We start from the raw sequence: 24,002 nt of genomic DNA, 5'->3' as shown, positions 1-24,002 counted from the left end.
ATTTGTCAGCCATATATCGCGAGGCTTTGGCTTATTCCAATATGAACATTTACGAGTATTTGTATTTGTGTTTTGTTTATTTTATTATTGAATTTATAAGTCAGCATTTCAGGACGTGGGTGCGCGACAATTCGTGCCTTATGACTTGATTCGTATATTGAATTATTGGCGTTGGATTGCTGAAATAATTTGCAAATGAATTGACACAATGACTGAGCACCCACACGCACATATGTATATTTAATATATTATTTATATTAAGTCTGTTGTTGTCTGGCCAATAGAGTAGTTAACATTACAAAGTGTCTTATTTTGAGAAATTTATGTGCATATGATAAGCAACAATGGGCAGGTGGCAAGGGGCAAGGGGCAAGGGACAAGGGCGGTGACAAAAAAAAATCGCCTTTTCAAGCGTTTAACATATATGGCAGACAAGTCAGTCAAACGATCCACAGAGCGTATGCGCAATTTTCAGCGGCAATAATTAATCAAGCAAACACTAACATCGGCCAATCATTATCATTATTCTGTATACATATATACCTTTGCACATTTATACCGATTTATCATCCAGCAGCTCACATCATTAGACAAAATGTAGTCAACATTGAAAGGCAAACAAGGAACAAAAAAAAGTTTTGCAATTTTCGCGAGCGGTTGCTTTTGTTTTTGTCAATGCTGCTAGCAGATTTGGCCATATGTGTGTGTAAGAGTGTGTGTCATAAGTCAGGCAAGAACTAAATAATATACACATACATATACATACATACTTAAGTATTTATTATTGCTTAAGCCTGCGTGTTTTTGGGCTTTGACTTTTGCCTGAAGACCAGAAGACAAAAGGCAATGTTCGTTAACTGATAGTGGGCTTAAATGCATAGAGTGTGCAAAGAACATGTATCTAACGCACATACACACACACACATTCACACACAAAGTCACATTTACACATACACTCAGGCGGGGCAATGCGTTCTTAAAACAGCCAACAACGGCTTCGCTTCATCTTCGCATTCGTATTCGGTCATATCTGTAGTTGTTGTTGTCGTCACCGGCAGCGACAGCTACAGCAACAGCAGCTTCGACGCTGACGCTGACGCCGACGCCGAAGTCGATGTCGGCGCTGACGTTTTTGTGAGCAGCGTCCAAGCTTTGCAGTCGCCGTCCACTTTACACGGCTTTGATTTTGATTCGAAACTTCAGTCTGATTTTGGTGCTCGATCGATTGCAACGTGCCGACGCTCGTGCTAAGCCCCGACCTGAAAAATTGTTATAAACACTGCTTTTAGCCAAATAAAGCAACGTCTTTTTTTTGTTTCGCCGATACCTACAAACCCAACCCAACTCAACACAACGAACTTGCCAAATTTTGTGAGACGGCTTAAGCAAAAGATCTTTTGTTTTTTTTTATCTTCTCAAATTTAAAAAATAAAAAAATAATAACAAAAAAACCCAAAGACTTTTGTCACACGTTTCAAGTGTTTTTTTGTGTGCTTGCCGGTATATTTAACAGCTACAACTACAACAGCAATTAGAACAGCAGTGACAACATCAGGCAACTTTTTTTTTATTTATTGAAGATAAAATTGATTTACCCGTTCAGGTATTTTTATTTTCAACTGCCGACTTCTGTTGTTGTTATTGTAATTTTGCGGTGTTAACAGCGAGCGCCAGTGTGTGAGAGCGAAAGAGAGTGAGAGGGAGAGCGCAAAAGGGAGAATTTAAGCAGCAAAAGAGAGGACGAGCGGGAGCATAAAGGAAGCTTCCGTAAAGGTAAATTTATTACTAATACGTATTAAGCTCTCAGACATCCATAAAAACTTTCACACTTTCGCAAAATTTGGGAGTTCTACTTATTTATGCATTTGACATTCCCTTTTTCATATTTGCATAATTGATCAGCCGAATAATGAGCTAGTCGCTTTGTGCTAAGACCAAGCCCGGCAGTTGCAAACAAATAAGTCAACAAACAAATCATTACACACACATTAACATACACACGCACACACACATAGCAGATGTTCAGAAATAGGTCTTATCTCATGTTAAGAACACACAAGCAAAACAATTGGCTTATGTCGTCATATTAGTAAGAATTTTTGCTTACGCGCGTTTGTTTTGTAACGAAATGGTAATTTTCGTTAGCTCAGCTGTTAGCCATTTTTTTCTGTGTTATTACTCATAAACAAACATAGAGTTCCCTAAAGTTCAACTGCAGTAATCGTTGCTGCTTGAGGGCCCTTACTAGTCATCTACTGATCAGGAGGAATTAATAAACTGGAGATTCGTTATTTGAAGCTTTCTCAAAAGCTTTTGAAATCACTTCACTGGTGTCCATTACTTCGCTTTTCTGCAGTATGAATTGAATCAAATTATTCGTTTTGATCGAAAGTTATCAAAATAAAAATAAATACATTTTAAATATATTATTTTTTACATTTAAATATACATACATAGCTTACGGTAATATAGCGAGAGAAATATTTAATGCCTCAATTTGAATTTCTTTACAATACAATGAGCTTATTTAAATGATTTTGTTGACATAATTGGATAAATTCACACTAAAAGCGTTTGTGTAACGTACATACATACATAGATTGGCAGTAAAAGCGGAAAGTTTCTCACCTTTCATTACTTATTATTGGTCAAACTAACTCTAGGCACTTATCGTACATGTTTGTGATTGTTGTTTTCTTTTTATATTCTAATCTATGACAGCTTTAAGTTTCAGTGCGGCTTGATAAGCTGAATATTATATTGTAGGAGCTTTTAAAGGCGATGAGTTCATTGTTTACATATTAGATTGACTTTAGATCAAGACGTTAGTATTTAAATGTAGTAAGTATTAATAATTTTGACTACATATTGTAAAAATATATACATTTCGGGATAACCATTTGACCACGCTTTTAAAATGTGATACGTAATAAAAAAAAATTCACTTTATGTAGCTGTAATGAACAACCCTATATCAATATTCTAAAATCAAATCAAGCCGAGGTACAAATATAAATTTCATAATTTCCTAGTTGCGAATTGCAAAAACATGAAGCTACTTGTATTTAAAAACTAACACTACATGGTAGAGCTACTACTATTTTCTTGAGAGTTTTTGGGCAAACAATATAACTTTCTTACAACAGGTCCTGTATTTTTAATGTTTTGAGTTACTTCGTTTTTATACTACACTAGTTAGACAGCTCAACGCATTTATTAGCATTTAACCTATAGTTGTAAGTATTTGATCCGATATGGCATAAATATGCCCCTCCCTATTGAGCTTAAATAATATTTTAATTTAAAATGGAAAGACTTTTTATCATCGAATCAATATTTACATTTAAAGTTTAATAATTTATAATTTATTTGTATTAGGGAATCAGAATATGAAACATAAACAAATATGATGGTACTATTACCCCTGACATATTCAACAGAACAATCCATAATCATCAAAGAATATAACAGATATTACAAATTATTTTAACCATCAAGCTTTAAGAACATAATGTAAAACAACAATTGCTGCGAAATCGATCAGATATGGAATTATTCCCTAAAACTGTGGGAATTGTCGGCGAAGATGGTCGCCAGCACAATTCATTGTATTTTATGGTCTTTGACTGTCACTGTCGTCCATCAAACAAAATGGAACAGTTTTAGCTCATCACCATTCAATTGTTTAATATTCATGTAGGGTTCTTCACTTTCTAGAACAAAAACCGATCACAGAGACAGACAGACAGGCAGGCAGGCAGACAGACAGACGCATGTTTTATTCACATGACAATGTCACTTTCACAAAAACAAATTTACATGCTGAACTGAAATCGGCGCTGTACTCGTATATGTATATGTATGTAGTATGTATAGAGAATGTCAGGTGGCAAAGTCAAAAACAATGACGGCAACAACAATAAACTGGGCATGAAAATGACACCATTCGGTTTCAATTCGCACAGCAGCAGCAATTAGGTCATTTTAATATGCTCGCAAAATAAAAATAAAATAAATTTGAAAAAACACTAAGCAAGTTGAAATTGAAATGAAATAAAAACAAAAAATATGATGACCGGCAACAGCAACAACAACATAGACGGAGGCAGCAATTAACAGCAGCAGCAAATTGCCAGCAATTTCCTCAACGAATTGAACTGAGATTCAATGTCAGGCGCTCAGCTGTGCAGAGAGGCGTGAATAGCAAGTGGCTCGGCTTCGCTTGGCTCGGGAGCAGCACTGAATGAAGCAGTGAGTGCTCCAAAGTCGGTTTGTCGGCTTGTCGGTTCGACGTTTCGTCGTTTGGTTGCTTATTTGGCTGCTTAGTTGCTGCACCCCACGCGATTTGTTGCCTTCATTAAGTGCGCAATTGCCGGCGTGTGTGCGCTTGCGTGTGTGTGTGTATATTGGTGAGTGAGTGTGCGTGCCACAGTCAACAGGTGGCGCCACAATTGAGGCAATTAAAATTCACAGTTGTGCTTGTGGGTAGGGGTATGTGATCTGAAGCAATAAAGCTGTGATCATTTGAAACTGTATTTTCTTTTTTACAGTTTCATATGCAAAATGCATGCTATTTTTATGGGGAATACCCGACGGGTGGAGAGAAAGATATCTAGATATCTAACTCATGACTACAGTAATATGCCGTACAAGAGCATAGGTTGTGATAAGCTCACGAAAAACTCCACCTAGTGCCTATTTCGCAACGTTATGAGAATTTTTAGTCCTTTCCTTTTTCTTCTAAATGCCATTTATTCTATAGACCAAAAAAAAAAAAAAATCTCTGAAAAACTATTGAATGTAGCTAGTTTTTTTGAATTTGAATGCATTTAAATTTTTGATTCATTCATTTATTTATTTACATTATTTCAACTTAAAAGTAAATCTAAATTACAATGTTAATAGTTAGAGCAACTAAGGCTTTTAGGTTTCTAAATTATTTATGAAAGAACATAGCCAATTTTCAGTTTCCACAATTCAAATTAAAGTAACTGATAATTTTTTGTTCAGAATTTTCTCTACTTTTCTAAATGCGTATGTATTTTAAATGCCATTTATGGAGCTTATGCTAAATGATGCTTTAAATTATTTAGTTTTTTCGAATTCGTATTGAAAAAATCCTTTTTTTAGGAAATATTCACGAAAACGATTTCTAACCCCCTCCTATACTGTTCACAGAGCCCCTTTTAACATATTCATGTTTGTACATACATACATACTATACATGTGCACATATGTATGTATGTGTGTATCGGCGCTCCAGCTGGTAGCTTGTGCTTTGCATGTCTACAAGATTTGTTTTGCTGATTTCACTCAATTAAAGTTGATTAAATTTTTAATTTAACATAAAATAATAACAAAGAGATTTTTTCGGTTAACAATGAAAAATTGGCAAAAATATGAAAATAGACGAATTATTGTTGACCTCTAAAATTGACACGAAAGCTTTTAATAAAAATGGCAACAATAATTTATCAAAATTTGCAGCAGTTGCGCATCAGAAAGAAAGACAAAAAAAAATCGCATGTCACGTCATCAGACGTCAACAGGTTGCATGGCTGTGGGGTTGGCGCTGGGGCTGGTTGTGCTGGCAGTGGTGGTGGTGGAGGAGGTGTGAAGTTGTCCAAAAGCAGCAGCTCCAAATGCTGTGCAGCTCGAGACGGCGACATTCTGCTCTGGCTGCTGCTGGCGTCGTCGGAATCGCTGCCGACGCGACGCTCCAACTGGTTATCATCGCTGGCAGTTTTAGAAATTACGTCATTTGGCGTCGCGGCGCGCCGAGGCGTTTCAAGACGCGCACGTCTAGCGCCAAGGTCTAGACTGGGGCACGTCGGCGTTTTGGCTGCGTCGCAATGGCTGCGACTCTACCTCCCACCCCTCCCCCTCCCCCCTCCTCCTTCTACTACCTTAGTAGGTTTGGTCAGAGCGCCACGCGACCAGTTCTGCAATTCGTTCGCAAAATTGAACCTCGCTGTCTCGCTGTCTCTCGATTTGGCCGATGCTGACGATAAGACAGCGGCAGCGATACATGCTATACAGGTAACAGATTTGTATTCATCAGATACATAGATACATATGTATGTATGTATAGCCACTGCTGGCCACAACTGGCCACACATTTATGGCTGTTTTGTTGCAGTTTTATTGCCACTACTACATGTATTTTTTATTGTTGTTCTTTCGCTCCAAATTGAAGTGAAAGCGTCCGCAGCGACTCACAGCTTTGTGTGCTGAATGCTGTGGGCTGTGGTGGGCTCGCCATATGTTCGATTTTTGCCAACTAAGTAGCTGACCTCTTTTCTATGCCACTTGATTCACTGATTGCTTATGGCAGTTCATCTGATAGCAAACAGATACTTTCTCTGGTCCCTAACTGTCAGACCTTACGAATTCATTCCTCTATTCTACGCGAATTCTAAAAAAAAAGACTTAAACTAGTTTTTAAATGCATTATGTCTGTTGAAACGTATTTCACGGTAACCAAATTTGCAAATTTCCGAGCCAGGACTAGGACTAGAATGTTCAGATTGTGAAGATCATTTAAACACTTATGTTTTAAGAAGTATGAACAAGATTCAATTGGTTCCGACTAATGAAGGACTATAATTAAACAGTTAAAAGCGAAGCTATGAACACTTTTTTCGAATTAATTTCTCTATTCTACACGAAATCTAAAAAAAGACTTAAACTAGATTTTAAATGCATTATATCTTTCCATCAGTCTTTATGAACAATTTCAAATTGCTCAGCCAGGATCAGGACTAAAATGGTCAGATTGTGAGGATCATTTAAGCACTTATGTTTTAAGCAGTTTTAAGAAAGAGATTTAATTGGTTCCGGCTAGTGAGCGACTAAAAGTAAACAGTTAAAAGCGAAGCTCTGCTCACTTTTTTAGTTATTATTGTCATTGAATAAATTCCTCTATGCCTTTTCATCAGTCTTTACGAACAATTTCAAATTGCTCAGCCAGGATTAGGACTAGAATGTTCAGATTGTGAAGATCATTTAAACACTTATGTATGTTTTAAGAAGTTTTGCAGCCTTTCGGTGTGCCCAGGATAAATGTGAGATTCAATTGGTTCCGGCTAGTGAGCGACTAAAATTAAACAGTTAAAAGCGAAGCTGTGCTCAGTTTTCTAGTTTTTATTGCCATTGTTGTATCATTAGTTGCTGTCAGTGCATGTATTTGTAGGCGGCACTGCCAGCCAGTTATTGTTACGTTTATTATTGTTATTGTTATTGTTAATACAAATGTTATTTGCCATGTTTTTCCGCTGTTGGTGTTTGGCAGTTCGGCTTTGGTGATATCACCGCTCAACTCAACTCAACTCAACTCAAAGCAACTCAATTTGTATGTTAACGACTCTGTGAATGCTCCAAGGTGTAGAATTATTTGCAAACACACACACACACACACACACACACATATCCACCTGAAAGTGTGCGTGAGAGGCGAGATTGTGTTGAAAGTAAAACTTATTTATCAGTTTGAATACTTTGCGGTCTTTTTATTATTTATAAACAAAGTTGTCATGGGCCGGCTAGCCTGTTTGTTTTTAAGGTTTGAGCGGTTCAGGTGTGATGATAACCTAGCCGATTCAGTAGTGTCATTGTTGTTGTTGTTGTTGCTGTTGCTATTGCTGTTACTGTTCTCGACAACAAGATTTCTATAATTAGTGCATTGGCTCAGAGGGCACTTATTTATCATTTATGGCAGGTTTCGATTCTCGATGTTATCGCATGGGGGCATCGCAATATCGAATCATCGAAGCGTTCGAGCTCGCTATGCAACTGTAAATGGTCGTTACAACGGCAACTGGTCGACTACTGTTTTGTTATAGACCTGCGGACTGGCGGAGTGCCGGACTGACGGACTGACTATTATTGACTGTTAGATTGTGTTTGTTTTGTTGCTAATTGGCGGCCTGTGTGTGAGCGCGCGCTTCTCCATAAAAGGCGCGTTTTTCAACGCGACTATAAACGCGCGTGGGCTTTGCTTGGCAAACACTTGAGCACTCGCTCGCTCACAATTAGCTCAAGGACGTTGCAAAGTCTTCTATATGTTGTTTAATACTTATTTATGAGTACACCCAGTGCCTGTTGTTAACACAATTGTCGCAATTGCTCGTTCTTTGCAGTGGCAGCAATCCGAGGATAGCGAACGCAAGAAGCAGATACGCAGCCACCTGTACAAGTTGCGTGAGTCACGCCTAAAAGATTTGTATCAGAACGAAGCGATGTCGGACAACGCCAATACAGTGACCGGTTACGGAAAGGATCCGCTGACGACTAGCCATGGGGATGCGCTGATGGATCAAAGCTTTCAGAGTCTCAAATCCAAGGAGGTGCGCGATTCGATGAGTCCGACCCATGACATTAAGTTTCATTCTTTGAGCCTGAATCAGCCAAACACCACAGGCTGGGATGTGCAAACCTCTTCGGAAGTGAGTCCCGATGGACGTGCCTATCGCACCGAGACAGTGGCTAAGACAGATGGTACGTATTCTGGGCCAATTGTAACTCATGTACTACAGTCAATATTGGTAATGTGGCTGTGACACACAAATTTTGAAACAAATATCGCCTATACGCTACCAGAGAAAATTCCACAATATTTTACCTGAAAGCTACTTTTCTGTAGGTACTGCTAAGCAGAAAATCTTCACCGAGTGTACAAGAAAATTATGATTCAGATGTTTTGGAAATCTTTTTCAGATACATCCTTGAGTTACAAGGAATTGGAAAACACTTAATCATTTTTCATGTATTCTTTTTATCAGTAATTGTAATTGATTTCTATTTGCATATAGGCGATATTTACTGTATATATGTATGTAGTTGTGGCCTAGTAGTTATATTATATGTTTTGTGTGCGTTTTGATAAACTCTTTGTCTTGGTTTGTGCCAATCCCTCTCCCATCCTTGCGCTAGGTGTTGAAAAGCTCAATGGTGGTGGCATCGCCGAATTCAAGGGTCGCAACGAGCAGCGCTCAAGCGCCTCGCATCAAGGTGATGACAAGAATTTTGTGAAGAAAGCATCGGAGAGCTCCGACACGCATCTGCAGGAGAAGGTGGTGTTTGGCGATGAAAACAGCGGCCGCACCGAGATGAAAATGAGCTCGACTACGTCCTCGTCGACGTCGCAGGTGGTGTCTTCATCCTCCCACGTGGAGTACGACGATGGCGCCGAGCCTCAGCGCTATCTGCTAGACAGCCAGACAAGTCAACAGCAACGTCTGGAGCAACAACGTCAGGAGCGACGTCTGCACGAAGAGCGAGATCGCATACAGGAGCAGCAAAGGCGTGTAAAACAGCAGCAGCTTATCGAAGAGCGTGAACGCGTGCAGGAGCAGCACCAACGCCAACAACAGCAGCGATACTCTGAAGAGCGTCATGAGAGTCGAGAGCAGTCCAATACTACTAAGAATGTGCAAACACAACAGCACTATGAAGAGAACAAGCGTTATGTGGACATGGACAAGGCTTCGCCAGAATATCAGCGTCACGTTCAGCACTTGATGGCTCAGCCGGGTGAGATCATTTCCAATACAGTTGAGTATCCTAAGCCGAACGTTAAGATGATTACAACGGTGAAGAAGCTACCCGATGGCACTATTGTCAAGAACAAGCGTTATGAGACGGAGGAGCTCCGTCCAGGTAATGAGTCTGTGCGGCAGACCAACACTAACACCAATTACAGCCAGCATCGGGCACATGATGAGCGTGATCAGCGTGAGGACCGCTACGTAAAGCAGTCGCCGACACCACGTGGCTCTGAGCCTCGCGACGTAGTAGACAATGTGGAGACAGTGCGTCGCCAGTCAGCTGCTGATGAGCTAACCACTCAATCGCAGTCGTACTCCTCGGTGAAGAAGTCCAGTCGTCGTTTTTCAACAGAGACTACGTCTGAGACTATCGAGGAGTATGATGATCATCCTAATGGAAGTCACAAGTCACCATCCCCAGGTCGCGATTTTAGCACCCATGGGTTTCCTTCAGTGAAGCCACATAAGCCAACGCAGGAGTATCCAACAGATCGTCCCTCGACGCCACAAACACCGCGTCAGCCGACCAGCGATTTTAGCACGCAGGGGTTTCCATCGGTAAAGCCGCATAAGCCCACGCAAGAGTATCCAACTCAGCGTGCCGGCACACCCAGCTCCCCGCGTCAGCCGCCCACACAGGACTTCTCAACGCACGGCTTTCCTTCGGTGCGTCCCAATAAGCTCACTCAGGAGTATCCGACAGATAGACCATCAAGTGTGAATGAAGTGCGTTACGGTCCGAATGGTGAGGAAATAATTGTGGTAAAGTCCGAACAGAGTCGTCAGGTGAAGCAGCAGACAAGCTCACAGCGCACCATCGAGACGGAATATGTCAGTGATGATTATCCGGCCCTGCAGGACTCTGCACCACAAAAGAAAATTGCTGCCCCTCAGCAGGCCACACCTAGCTGGGAACAGCCTACCACTCCTAGACGTGGACATGTCGAAGACGACTATAGCACGCACGGATTCCCTTCTGCTCGCTCGCCCAGAAAGGAGCACAGTGAGCCAGATGGCGAAGTAATAACCTCCAAGACGACAGTAAGTCGCAATCATAGCGCTACGCATAAAACCAATACGGAACGCATTATTGAGACCGAAGTGGAGCAGCCAAATCGTCGTCCGGAACAGTTGAGTAGTCATGGCTATCCTGCCGCAAGGTCGCCCACGCGTTCACCAACACGCACTGACTACATTCCCATCAGTCCCAGACGCACTCCATCGCGTGAAGACTACACCACACAAGGCTTTCCCTCTGCACGATCCCCTACAAAGACAACGCCTGACTATGCAACGAAGCGTGCGCCTCTATACAAATCGCCACCACGTAAGCCAAGTGGTCAAAGTACTCCAGTGAGTACCACCACTAAGCGCACAACTAATGAGGCAACGACCACAACACGCCGGCAGCTGCAAAAGGAGCGTGAAGTAGATGCTACACATCGCGCATTTGCTGCCTCACTGCGCAGTTCTTCGCCGGCGGAGAGTAATCATTCGGGTAGCTCGTCGCACCGCCGCGATTCGCACACGCACCCCCATGGTAATCAGCAGCGCCACACACCGCGGTCGAGTATCTCCTCGACAAAGACCTATCGACGCGATACACGAGAGGGTTCCCACGATAGTCATGCGCCTTCCGAAACAAGCCGCATCAGCTCGACGACGGTGACGCGTCACGTTGGCCCGCCCACCACCAAGAGCGTGGGTAAAACTGTCGTTACCAAGCAAACTGTTGTGAAGACCCGCAACGTTCAAGGTTCTAACGAAACAATCGATCTTATGCCGCAGCGTTCGCCGAAGTCCCCACCAGCATCCGGTGCCAAATCACCGATATCCAAATCGGCACCGATCAGCACTACGAAAACTACGAACACTACTACGATTATCACTAAGCCTGCAGGCCAACCTACAGCTCCAGCTAACATATCTTCACCAAGCACCCCAGCTGCACCTTCCAATATAGCACCCGCCACTATTGCACCCGTGCCAGCCAGCAGCCCGGCTTCACCTCCATCTTCAGCTTCAGGTCCAGGTCCAGCTCCAGCTTCAGTCAGCAGCGAGCTTCCTCAAGTGCCAGGTACGAATTAGCCTACACATTACCTATGCCAATGGCGCAAAACCTATCTCGGAAACTATGTATGAATATATATGAATGTATCCTTCAGATAACCTGTCACAGTATACGTATACTACCACTAAGCCAGCCGATATATTCTCTTTACCACCTACTCCTCCTACTATTAACAACGAACCAACACTAACAACAAAGTACAACAACAACAACAACAACCAGTCCAACAACAAGCCAAACAGCAAGTCCACCAACAACACTGAAAACGAAATCACAAAAATTCAACTGAGCACAAACGACGCCTCCCACGCGCTCATCGAGGAGCCGCTGTGTGTGAAACGCCATTACTACAAACTTGGTCCGTCCGATAAGGCAGCGGCCAAGAACGCGCCCGCCACCCCTGAGGCACCAGCAAGCCCAGCTGTTGAGCCTGCGTTGACTGCCACGGCCTTAATTAATTCAGAAACCGTTGGTAAGGCATAAGAAATATAAATATAAAAAGAATTGAAAAAAAAAAGAAAAACACAAAGAAAAAACTACACAAAAACTTCTTAAAGCTATCAATAAAGTACTATTTACCTATACTAGTTTTTAAACTGTTTTGGAACTTACAAATAAAAAAACACTTGATAAACCAAATGCAATTGTGAAATGTTTTGCTCAAGCACCACACGTATCATAAACATACACATGACGAGTCAAGACTTTACAATCTAAAGATTATACTATATTAGCCCTATCCTATGATGCATGAGAAGGTGGTCGTATGGACCGAAGCAAGGAAGAGGATGAGAAAGACGGCGTGAGAGAGCAGCCAGCATGATGCTGTTGCTTGAAGCCACGAGTTGCATGTTAGCTGAAAGTAGAAAACCAAACGACCAACTATATAGTATTCTCATACCAGCAACAAACTGATTTGTTCAATTAACGGGCTTTGCGCAATTAACCCTCAAGCTACTTGCCATGCACACCTGACTTTGCCTGCCAAATTAATTAGTAAAAATCTTAACCCCGTAGAGCAATTAACAAATCCAACTATCTATCTGCCTACTTACGTAGTACTTGACGTAACTAATACATTAACCAAGCGGGAAATACACACACACACCCAAAAGTAGAACGCAGCATTGCGGCCGTCTGAAATCCCCTTATGTTTATGCGTTGATGTCCTCTCTGCAGCAACGCCCAAGAGCCGACCACATGTAACTCCAAATGAATCACCCAGCAAGATCAACGACATCGGCAAACGCACGCCACAAAGTAATAGAAAACCCAATCATACCATCAACACCACCACAACAATCACCAGCAGCACAAACGCTACACACGACGATGTTCGCATAGTCGGTGACGATGTCAATCGTCAGTCGCCGATTGAGGAACGGGAGCCTTCTAGACGTAGCTCCAAGTCTCCCAGTGTCGATCGTCGTACAGTACTGAGAGAAACAACCTATGAGAAGTTGCGCGATAATTCTATAAAGCGAGTTCCTCAAACTGACGATGTCTTACATATCGATGAGCAAATCGTTATAGATGAGTCCGAAGTTAGAAAGTCGCCTATTTCACCCAAGCCCCGTACCCGTTCACAAACTTCTCAGAGTCCTGAAAGGCAGTTGCCAGTCCAACTAAAGCCCCGGGAAAAAAGTCCTGAAAAACAGTTGCCAGGTGAGCTTAGCCCCAGGGACGTAACGACAGAAAAGCCATTACCGACCTCCACAAAGCCGAGACAAGAACTTGACACTCCAATTGTACGGCCAACAAAGCCTAAGGAAGCGCCACAGCCAACAAAATCACCGCGCCATAGTCCTGAAAAACAGTTGCCAAGTCAAATAAAACCCAGGGAGAAGGCCCGACATAGCCCAGAAAAACAGCTCCCGGAAGAAACTATACCCTACAGTCCTAAAAGGCAGCAGCCAAATGTAGTTAGTCCTAGAGAGGAAACACGTCCAAACCCTGACGAACCCCTTTCGGATAAAACAAAACCAAAGGAAATTCCTGAAAAGCCACAAATAAACAATGAATCGCTTCAGAGTCCTCAAAGACCCTTGTCAAATATAACTAAACCACGCGAAAGCCCTAAAGAACAACAACCAATCTTATCTAAACCTAGAGATGCACCACGACAGAGTCCGGAAAAGCAAATACCTGGACCAACCCAAAATCGAGAAGAAGTTATTTTCCAGAGCATAAATACTCAAAACGTGCGAAACACAACGAACAATTTTAATGAGGAATTTATAACCAACGAACGTATTACACAGAAACCGATTAGTCCTCGAAATCAGAATGAAAAACAGCCCGAGCCTGATATTCCTGAGAGTACTGATGGTGGTTTTATTTCAAAAAGTCCGGAGCCAGATCAGGACGATGACAAGCCTACCTATCGTAAAAAGGGATTAAGCCGTCGTGAGACCTTTGAGGATCGTTGTCGAAAAATACTGGGTATGGAAGAGGATGGTGATACACAGGGCACCTATGTGCGATCTGATGACGAACAGCCGCAAGAAACCATCCCAAAAGTGGTCAAGGAAACTTTCGATGTGAGAATCGAAGATTGTCCAGATGACGATGAGGATGATAAGCCTAGGGGTGTTATCGAAACCTTTGTAGTGCGCCAGCAGTTCCCTTCACAACCTACAGAAAGTCCATTGCCAGATGGCCGTTCGCCTCAATTAAGTGAGCTAACGGTTGATGTCATAGAATCTGAGGAAGTTGTGAACAGCGAGAAAACAAAGAAAACTACAGAAGTAAAGAAAGTTCCGAAGCAAAGAAGCGGCTTAAATGTGCCCGTTAAAACTCCCAAAAATGTTGAGGATACCGTTTACGTGAATAAGGAGAATACTATTGTTGTAACAGTGCGCCCAGAGAAGTCACCATCACCGCAACGAAATGCGCCTGCCACAAAGCATCCGTCACCGCATCGTGAATCGCCGACCCGTAGCTCCAAATCACCATCACGCAAAGAATCATTAAGCTCCACTGAGAACCATTTCGTTACCGAAAAGATCATTGACTGCAATGAAAAAACTATAGTGGAGAAGATAAGCAAAACGCCACGCAATGTAAGTCCTACTAGTCGTAATACAGCTCCAGTTAAGAAACTATCTGACGAAAGTGAACCTGAAGAGCTACCACTGACCAAGTCCGAAACTAAGAAGCCGCAAATTTTCAAACCTGAAACGGAACGCCGCAGCTCCAGAACAACTACAACTGTAAAAACTACTAGATCAGCACAGCCTCAACCCCATAGCCCTAGGGAATCCGAAACAAAAACACCAATCGGTAAGAGTCCTCTCAAGGACTCCCCAGCTAGGACAGAGCCAGCAAAGGTGGATCGATTGGTGGAGGAAACAAGCATTTCCACCATCAAAACTTCAACATCGAGAAATAAGCAAGGCAGAAAGCCTAGCGATGTTAATGCGTCGCCCTCGATTAAAGATCGCCTGCGTTCCTCACCACGCAAGCCAAAGCCGCAGAAAGACGACGATGTGGATGGAGAGTCCTCTTCTTCTGATGTTAGTCCCGTACGGGTTAGTGAGCGTCGTCGCTCGAGCAATATTTCCGTTCACACAGAGATCATAATTGATCACACAGAGCCAAAATCTCCCAAGTTAGGAGATAGAAAGCCTTCGCAGCCGAAAGGAGGTAATTCCCCTGTGCGCAAGTTCCCCGTAACGGAACGAAAAGAATCGGCGCCTGTGCCACGCGTTACTCGACGCGACAAAGATAAAGTGACTCGTTCAACAAGTGAAAATGTCATTAAGGTGGTCAACGGCAAGCCGCAAACTCCTAAGCAACCGGAAATGAGTACCTTAAACCCGAACACAGCTCAGAGGCCTTCTGATCGTGGTCGCCCTAGTAAATGCTTCACTACCAAGACTATTAACTTGACCACTTCCGAAAAGCTAATTAATAGTGAGGAAATGGAAAATGTCATCATTGACATACAGCATGCAAAGAGTTCCCGTGAACCTTCGCCAGATAAGATCGTGCCAACACCGGTGCCCACTGAGTTCGACACGGGCAACCCACGCTACCCTGACGTAGTGCAGGAACCAGACGACGAACCACGAAAGAAACCTGTGGTCACAAACATACCCATATTTGAGGAGGAAACAAACGACTATGTTGGCTGCCGGATTTCTGAAGTGCGTAGCTCCAAAGATCAACCGGATGAAAACGGAGTTGATGAGATTTTGGATAATCCAACAATTGAGGCACCGAAAAGTCTTGATTGGAATCCCACCAATGGGGATGACGAGTGTTTGTTGAGTGTACACGAAAAGGTCACGAAGTTTACAAATACCGCCGAGAAAACAAAGCAACCCAAATCATCGGCGCCATTTAGTCGCGAATTCGATCGTCATGCCAAGGTTGCCGACAATGACGAGTGTCTTCTCAGCATTAATCAAAAAGTAGATAAGTTCCTGAAGACAGCTGAAAGCATTACCATGCAGCCCATAACGCCAACACGCGAAGTAGAGCGACCCAGCTATGAGGATATAGACGAAGAGCTTCTTCAAGACGACTGTACGCTGAGTGTGTCACAAAAAGTGCACAAATTTATAGATACGGCCGAAAAACTGGCCCCCACGGCTCCGCAAAAATCACCCCGGTTAGTAGCAAACATCGAACGTCATATATCACGTCAGAATGAACCGGAGCTGGATCAGGAATCAGAGCCAGAAGGCGTCATTGAGACGGATGCGGAGGATCAAATTGAAAAGGCGAATCGCAATGTCGTTCTCAAACAGTTTACAAAGCGCACTGATCGAACGGAAGTTATAAAAGAACCTAATGCCGATAACGTCGATACCGAGCCTGAGCAGGATGATGTAGTTCCCATGACCAAAAATCATACCATAGCCATTGAACTTCAGCGTCAGAAAGATATACTTAGTCGGCCCTCGGTGCTCTCACCAAAATCTGTGCCACGTAACTCTACGCCTATATCGGCGCCCAAATCAAAGCAGAATGGCAATAAACCCAAGTCACCACAGTCAGTTGAGAGGAAATTGTTGCAGCCGAATGAGCGTACCTCGCCAGTTACACCTAAAGTGGAAAGGCCAAGTGCTTCACTTATAGCTGAGGAGCGCAGGGCTTACAAAAGCCAGCAGACAAAGAGTGTATCCACCACCAAGTCTAGATTCGAAACGCCACGGCAGCGCGAAGAAATACCGAGAACAGCTACGCCTACACCGAAGCGTAGGCCGTCTGCTGAACAGCCTAGTCCAAAAACAGGACTTAACCGTATGCCAGCAACAACTGCTGAAATTTCCACCACAGATTCCGAAACAGAATTCGTAAAGAGTAGTTACCGCGCCACCCGCCCCGAAAGCGACGTCGACGAGGAGAGCTCATATCCACAAAGTCCCTCGCCCACACACATGATCCGCAGTAAACCGGCACCCAGTACGCACACCGCCACAAAGACCACCGTAGTTAAAACCACCACTGAGCACAGCACTAAGCAAACTCCAACAACTAACCCATTGAGCCAACCTGACAATGAACCATCCGTTGAACCACTTCTAGACCAGACTAAGACGCCTAGCAGCGTTGGCAAGCCTCCAATACACACTAGCGTCGGACGAACCCGTGTGGCCGCGGACACAGTAGCCTCACGGCGCAATCTCTTCGAGAAGCAGTCACCAACGTCAACGCCCACCAAGTCCGAAGAAACGGGACGTCGCCCTTCCTACATGGATCACACGAAGAGTTCGTTGGAACATATTCGTCGCGACTCTCTTGAGATTAACAAGACCAACTACTCACGGAAGTCGTCGGTGGAGGACGAAACAACCTATGAGCCGCGCAACCCGAACACGGCAGTTAAGTTCGATGTGCCGAAGCGTACGACCCGAAAAGAGCCTAGTTGCAGCATTAACGACGACACCAACATTGAAGAAATCTTTGATCTGCAAGTGCTTGAAGAATTATTGGAAACCGTTAGCTCATACGAATTACGTCGTCGCATACGCGCCCAAATTCGTTTGATTAAAAAGAATATGATCAATTCGGGTTCGACTATAGTGACTAGCACAACCACGAAAACCACCACGGTGTCAAGTAAAAATGAGACAGAACCACCTAAGGCTACTACGGCAAACGTGAGTCGCAGTCCGCAGTCCTCGCGACGAGTACCGGATCAGACCCAGCCGCGTACGCCTCGGGACCGTAGTCACAGCCCCGATGCCAAGACAATTAGTAGCAGTATGAAAGAAGTGCGTACCAGTAGCAGTCGCCGTCAGACCACCCGTACGGAGCAGGTGGATAACGCTAGTCTACAGGGCAAGCCCCCTGTGAAACCACGCGATCGTAGCGCCAGTCCTGCCCAGGATCCTCGAACCGGACACCGTAGCCCAACTGGAAAACGCGGAAGTACCAGCAGCAGTCCTTCTACTCAGTCACCGGAGCGTCGACGCGACTCAGCTGCCAAGACGCCCGATCGAAACCGCAGTCCACAGACAAAACGTGTTGAGTCCACAACGACAACAACAACAACCACAAAGACCAGCGGCAACCGCAATAAGCCCGTAAAAGGTGCTGAGAAGACATCGGCTCCCATATGGGCAGATCGCAGCAAGGTGCTTCGTGGCCACACGCCAGTATCGACGCCCCCACCCAAAAAGAGTAGCACAGCGAGCAGCAACACGAAGATCACACGCACCACAACAAGCTCCACCGGCTCCACCAGTAGCAGTCAGAAAATCAAGCGTCGTGAAGAAGACTCAATCACTTCAAGCTACGGGGTAGGACCCACCGATGAGAACGGGCTTCCCCTTTTCGGTATACGCGCACTCAAGAAAAAGGCGCATCCGGCACATGAGCCCTGTGCAACAAGCGAAGGTAAGTTTGACAACCATGGGTACAATTTTAGAACCACTTCATTTAGGTAAACTTTCCATTTTTATAGAAGTCACAGGCTATGTCATCGAGGAGCAGTTCTATTCGGACAACAAATCAGCTCCTAGGCGCGAGCGTAAAGAGCTCATTTACTCCACTAATGCCGATGAGCTGGCTTCCCTGCAGCAACAGGTCGAACGCAAGAGCTCCCAAGATGTCGACGACGGCAGCGTGGTGGTGCGAGAGTTCAAGAAGTTGGACAAGCAAGCTACACAGGCGCTCGGCTACGATGCGGATGACCTGAACATAGATAGGAAATACGTGCGTCGTGGCTCCGTCAAAGAAATGAGCGAAAAGTTTATACGGAAAGAGTCCTCTCAGTCCGTAACTGAGTCTAAGACTAGCAGCAGCACAAGCACCAGCAGCAGCGCCTCAGCTTACCCCAAAGCTGGACTGATCCTGCGCACCAACTCACGTTTGAGCTCGCAAGAGCCCGACGCCGCCGATGAGACCGAGGACAGTGAGTCCAACGAGGTCTGCAGCGTCATCGAATCGGCAGCGTATACCAGCCAGCAACAGCTGCAGCATTCCCAATTGGATGACAGCTCAGCGGACGAGTCCCTGCAGCTTCGCCAGCATTCTTCGAGCACACGTTCCAAGCAATCGACGCGCTCGTTCCTCAACACCACCGGTGAAGATCGCGTGGTGACAGGCGTGGACGATGTGCTTCAGCGCATGCGCAATGCTGATAATGGTGGGTGCTAATTAATTCTATAGACATTATAACATCTTATCTATAATATTAATTTTTTTTTGTATAGTCGTTGAGCCCGGCGATAGTGCCGAGGATCAGGAAGCACGTGCGTTGCTTAACAAATTCCTCGGTGCCAGCGTCATCATGCAGGGTGTGGAGAGCATGTTGCCGCAAGGTGGAAGAACAACAACAACTTCAACACGAACATATACACAACGTGGTGGCAACAACAACAATAACGCCAATCAAGGCGATCAAGCGGTAAGTGATAGTGATGCGCAAAATAGTGATTGATCACGCAAAGAGATTTTTGGATGTATATAGGTACATATATGGATATATTTTAAGTAACACAAGTATGATGGAATGTGCTTAGAAAATTAATCCTATTTAGCAATGAAATTCAATTACTGATTAGCTTGCAGCTGCTTGATAAGTTTTCTATCAATTTAAATCCGTTACAGATAAAGCGGATTTCAATTCACAGAAAATTCTAGTGCCTTACAGCTTTCAAGTTATTGATTTAGTAACAACATTGCTATTGTTTAAATGTAAATGTATGTGCAATAATGTCATATGTTCGGTCGAATTTTAAGTTAATTTTTTAAACCTTCGACAAAAGTGAACCGCACCAGAATTATTTCGAAATGAAACTATTAAAAAAAAAAACAATCGTAAGACAATAGGTTGTTTACTACAAGAAAGAAATATGGTGGTAGTATAAATATGATGTATGTTTTTTAGGAAATGCAGACTTTAAACTACAAATTAATAGGTCTATTGTATCTTTAAGAACTTTGCACAAAATCTATTTATTCATTAAAATGTTGGGCGGAACTCTGTGACTTAATCATAGAATGCTTTAATCTGCAGCGAGGTTTCTTTTTGCTTACATTTTATGTAACTATAACATATAGCTGTGATGGGAACGATATGGCGTAAACTAATTATTGTTTATTACAATTTGGAGCCGAATAACATATTGTTGTCAATATAGTATGATATGGTGTTGCATCATTTGTAGGTGGCGAAATTAAAAATTATATTATGCTGCGAAATCAGCTTGCCGATTTGGCCATAAAACGTCAGTTTGACATTTTTCATAGAATTTTGTAGAATTTTCAAAACGGCAAGTAGTTTTTTAAAATCATGAACTAACCGAACAGGAACAAACTCACATTGAGGGATTCCTGTTGGCTCTTGATCTATGCCAAGATCTTAGATGCAAGATGAAGTGAATAGGAATGAAAATGAGTTTTTTTTTATAATTGAAACCACTCTTATAGAATTTTAAAATCATGCTTTATGCGATGATTGTAGGCGCCGTGATTCGAACCGAGTCATATACTTAGGAACGATTTCACATTGAGGGATTCCTGTTGGCTCCTGAGCTATGCCAGGCCCTTAGTTGCAAGGTGAAGTGAAGGGTGTAGTGATGAAGCCCGATCTAAACCATGAGTCACAGCTGGCGATTTTGGACACAGCACTTAACCAATACTGCCCTAGGGCTGTCCACAGCCCCCTACAGCCACCCACGGTGTATTACAGTTGTGAGTGCGTCCGCCTCTCTTTCCGTTTTCAATAGTTTGTGGATCGAGCGATCGCTCGCTCGCTCGCTCGCTCAGCTCCCTGCTGCTCTCTCTCACTCTCTGTCTTTGCCGTTTAGTGCCGTGTGCGTCGTCGTGTCCAATCTTGGCACACAGGAGCGACGCATCATTGTCGTTGTCGGCCAGTACACACTCAGAGGCGGCATCGATCACTTGTACCACGAGCAACTACGACGACGACGACGAGCTCGAGATTGCAGTGCAAATTAAATAAATAAATAAATAATAAAGGGGAAAATTCTCCGGCAGTGTTAAACAAGAAAAAAAATTAAAAAAAAAATTAGAAAATAATTTTTTTTTCTGTGTGTTCGCTGTGATATGAATTTGTGTGCGTGACGGCAAAGACATTGGCCAACGTGTGTCCATATTTGGAGTAATTGCAGCATTAAAAAAAAAATACATCAGCAGCCTCAGCAGCAGCAACAACAACAATAGCAATAGTGGCAACAACGAAGCGACAGTTGGCAGTTGGCAGTTGGATAAAAGCAAGGCACGTAAGTGCGGGACGAGGGCATGTGTGTGTATGTGTGAAAATACTTTAATTATTTTTAGTGTTTAATGCGCATAATTTGCGGCAAAGAATTTCTGTCACGACATCTCAAAATGCACCTGAAATTCGATGGTGATGGTGACAGCGACGGCTGCTTTATAAAAATGTGATATACATACATATTTATACATATGTGTGTATGCTATGCACTAAGAGCTAAACAGACGGACGGACACGCACACCAAGTATTTGTATTTGTATTTGCGTAGCATGGGGGGAGAGGGAATGGTAGAAAGCAGGCAGACAAAGATAAAATAAATAAATAAATTTAAAAGGAAAGCAAAGCAAAGCAATCGGGCAGTGACAAGAAGGAGGAGGCGTGATGGGGCGTGGCTGGGCAAGGTGGGGCGAGGCGAGGCGAGGTGAGGCGAGGCGAGACGACAAAATGTTAGATGAGGTGTAGCGACATGTGCAGCGGGCGAGGAGGGGGAACGAGAACAGCAGCATTGTGGCAGGAACCAGGAGGGTGGGGCATACGTGTACGACCATAATGTGGTATGAAGGCGCGCGTTGAATGAGAGCGCAAGCTTACGGAAAATTTCGACAAAAATAGCGCGGCACTATTTTTACGTACGGACGGGCTATGCGGACTGCCTGCCTGCTTGGAGCATTGAGCAACGGGCGCCCAAGCAAGCACACACACATACACATACACATAGACACATACTACACAAATACATGCTTGAATGCAAGGCGAACAGCCGCCCATTGCACTTGCAATGTAGCCTTTGGCATGGCAAGGGAAGAGATGTGAAGGGGTGGGGTTGTGGGGGGTGGGGGGGGGGCAGTGGGGAAAGCAGGCGAGAAGGCGAGCAGGCAGCGGAAGTAGGCAAAGCACAATCAGCATGCTCGTGTGCTCCCGATTTCCATTTCCATTTTTGTTTCTTCTACTATAACGGTGTGTGAACTAAATACCTAGCGTTTATTTCTTGTTTAAAGGCATGCGTACGGGTATTTGGCAACATACATACGTGTAGAGTACAAAAATAGTCGAATAGTCGAAAGCAAAAGCAAAAGCAAACAAACACACAATAGCGAACCCGCAAGGTAGCCAAAATAATAATTATGGCTAGATAGCAGCTGCTCACCTCATCTCACCTCAAAATCCAAAAGATATGGAAAACTTGTTTCATAATCGGCAAGAACAACATTCTTGTTTTTGCTTTTTTGCATGTCACAGTGAAAATACGTGCGCTCTAAAAATATATAAACAAAACGAAATTTCGTGTATTTCATTTCAATTTCAAGAACTTTGCGTTAAATGAAAAGTTTATACCTAGCCTTGACGACATGGAGGAGCTGACTGGCTGACTGGCTGACTGACTAACTGGCCCACCTACTCACATGTGGGCGCTGAGGCCAGGACAAGGCTATCGATTTGGTCAATTTTATTGCACACCTAATGGCGAGCACTTAGCATTTAATTGAAATGCCTTGACAAAATTAAAACCATTAATCATATGGCCTGGGCGTTGGGTGGCTGTTTCAAAGCCAACAACAACATCAACAACAACAACAGAAACATACTATATTTCTCTAATTGACTGCCACACAAAACGAGCAACGAACAAGGAACAATGAACAATGCATTTGGCCTTTGTCAATGCCAGGCACCAACAACAACAACAACAACAACCAAAAGCAGTACAGGGCAGGTGAAAAGTAGCGCCTGTCTGCCCCCCTGACTGTCTATTTGTCTATCTGTCTGCTTGTCTCATTTTTGCAATCTTAATTGCTTGCCATTCGATTTTATTTCCACGCTCAACTGCAACTGTGCAACGTTGTCAACTTTTTACGCTTTGGCGGAATTGCGCCAAATAGTTGGCAACGAAAACGCTTTGACACGTCACAAAATAAACCCGAAAATAAACTTTTGAAAAAAAGTAAATAAATTGTGCATCCCAAAAACCAACAACTGCTACACACGCACACCCACACACACACACACACACACACACACACAAATATAGAGAGTGCACATAAAAAGGCACAAATTTATTTATGAACGAACAACAAATAAAAGTTGGCCCACATTGGAGAAGAAAAATGTGTATAAAATTGTTTGACAACTTGTGCAATTATTGTTAAAATTTTGTTGCTGACTTGCCATGCTTTTGTTTATAACATGACACAAATATTATATAAAGTAATCAATTTTCAACGAAACAAAACAACAACAACAATGCCCAGGGGCGACTGAGAGCGGTAGCGAGAGAAAGAATGGGATAAATCTCAAAAGAATTATGAAGAACATTTTTTTCTTACACACACACACTGGCATACATTATATCCGTACATATATATTTGTATATACATAGAATATTTATATATATACGAGTATTTGTGTGTTTATATATATATATATCCATGTGCCTTGGTATCTGTGTATTTCTTAAATAATTTATAACTAAAAATAGCAACGCGTGTTTTCGGACGCTCTCGAAAATGTGCGGCCTGTTTTTAAAATTGTTCTGCTCAACAAATTTTTGTTGCTGACCAAATTTGGTCAAATTGTTATAAACAATTTTCGCGGCAATTCCGTCCGCTCGACATCTGCCAGTTGTACATATGCATTAGCGGGTAAATGTGCAATAAGGAAATGTTCGAAATCGTTTTCCGTGCAATGACG

The 24,002-nt window shown here is 43.3% G+C and overlaps 1 protein-coding gene across 13 annotated transcripts in view; it reads left to right on the top strand.

Moving 5' to 3' along the window:
* LOC115628931 (microtubule-associated protein futsch) overlaps positions 1–24,002 on the top strand; it is a 45,830-nt gene that overhangs the window by 7,635 nt on the left and 14,193 nt on the right. For 7 of the 13 annotated variants that reach the window (XR_003995852.1, XR_003995853.1, XM_030525193.1 and 4 more), the window contains exons 3-8: positions 8,139–8,496; positions 8,932–11,622; positions 11,711–12,088; positions 12,796–18,465; positions 18,533–19,216; positions 19,284–19,477. Coding sequence is in view for 11 of the 13 variants with exons in the window: in XM_030525193.1 (XP_030381053.1) it covers positions 8,139–8,496; positions 8,932–11,622; positions 11,711–12,088; positions 12,796–18,465; positions 18,533–19,216; positions 19,284–19,477 (9,975 nt within the window). In the remaining 2 variants the exon portion in view is untranslated. Of the gene's footprint in view, positions 1–1,220; positions 1,774–8,138; positions 8,497–8,931; positions 11,623–11,710; positions 12,089–12,795; positions 18,466–18,532; positions 19,217–19,283; positions 19,478–24,002 lie in introns of those variants that run through there. The other 6 variants (XM_030525197.1, XM_030525195.1, XM_030525194.1 and 3 more) reach the window with 6 other exon arrangements.

This window comes from Scaptodrosophila lebanonensis, unplaced genomic scaffold, assembly GCF_003285725.1.
Source record: "Scaptodrosophila lebanonensis strain 11010-0011.00,11010-0021.00 unplaced genomic scaffold, SlebRS2 tig00000129-arrow-arrow-pilon, whole genome shotgun sequence".
In the NCBI taxonomy this organism is placed as follows: domain Eukaryota; kingdom Metazoa; phylum Arthropoda; class Insecta; order Diptera; family Drosophilidae; genus Scaptodrosophila; species Scaptodrosophila lebanonensis.
The sequence above is the reverse complement of the archived record's forward strand: the minus strand, read 5'-3'. Positions and strand labels throughout refer to the sequence as shown.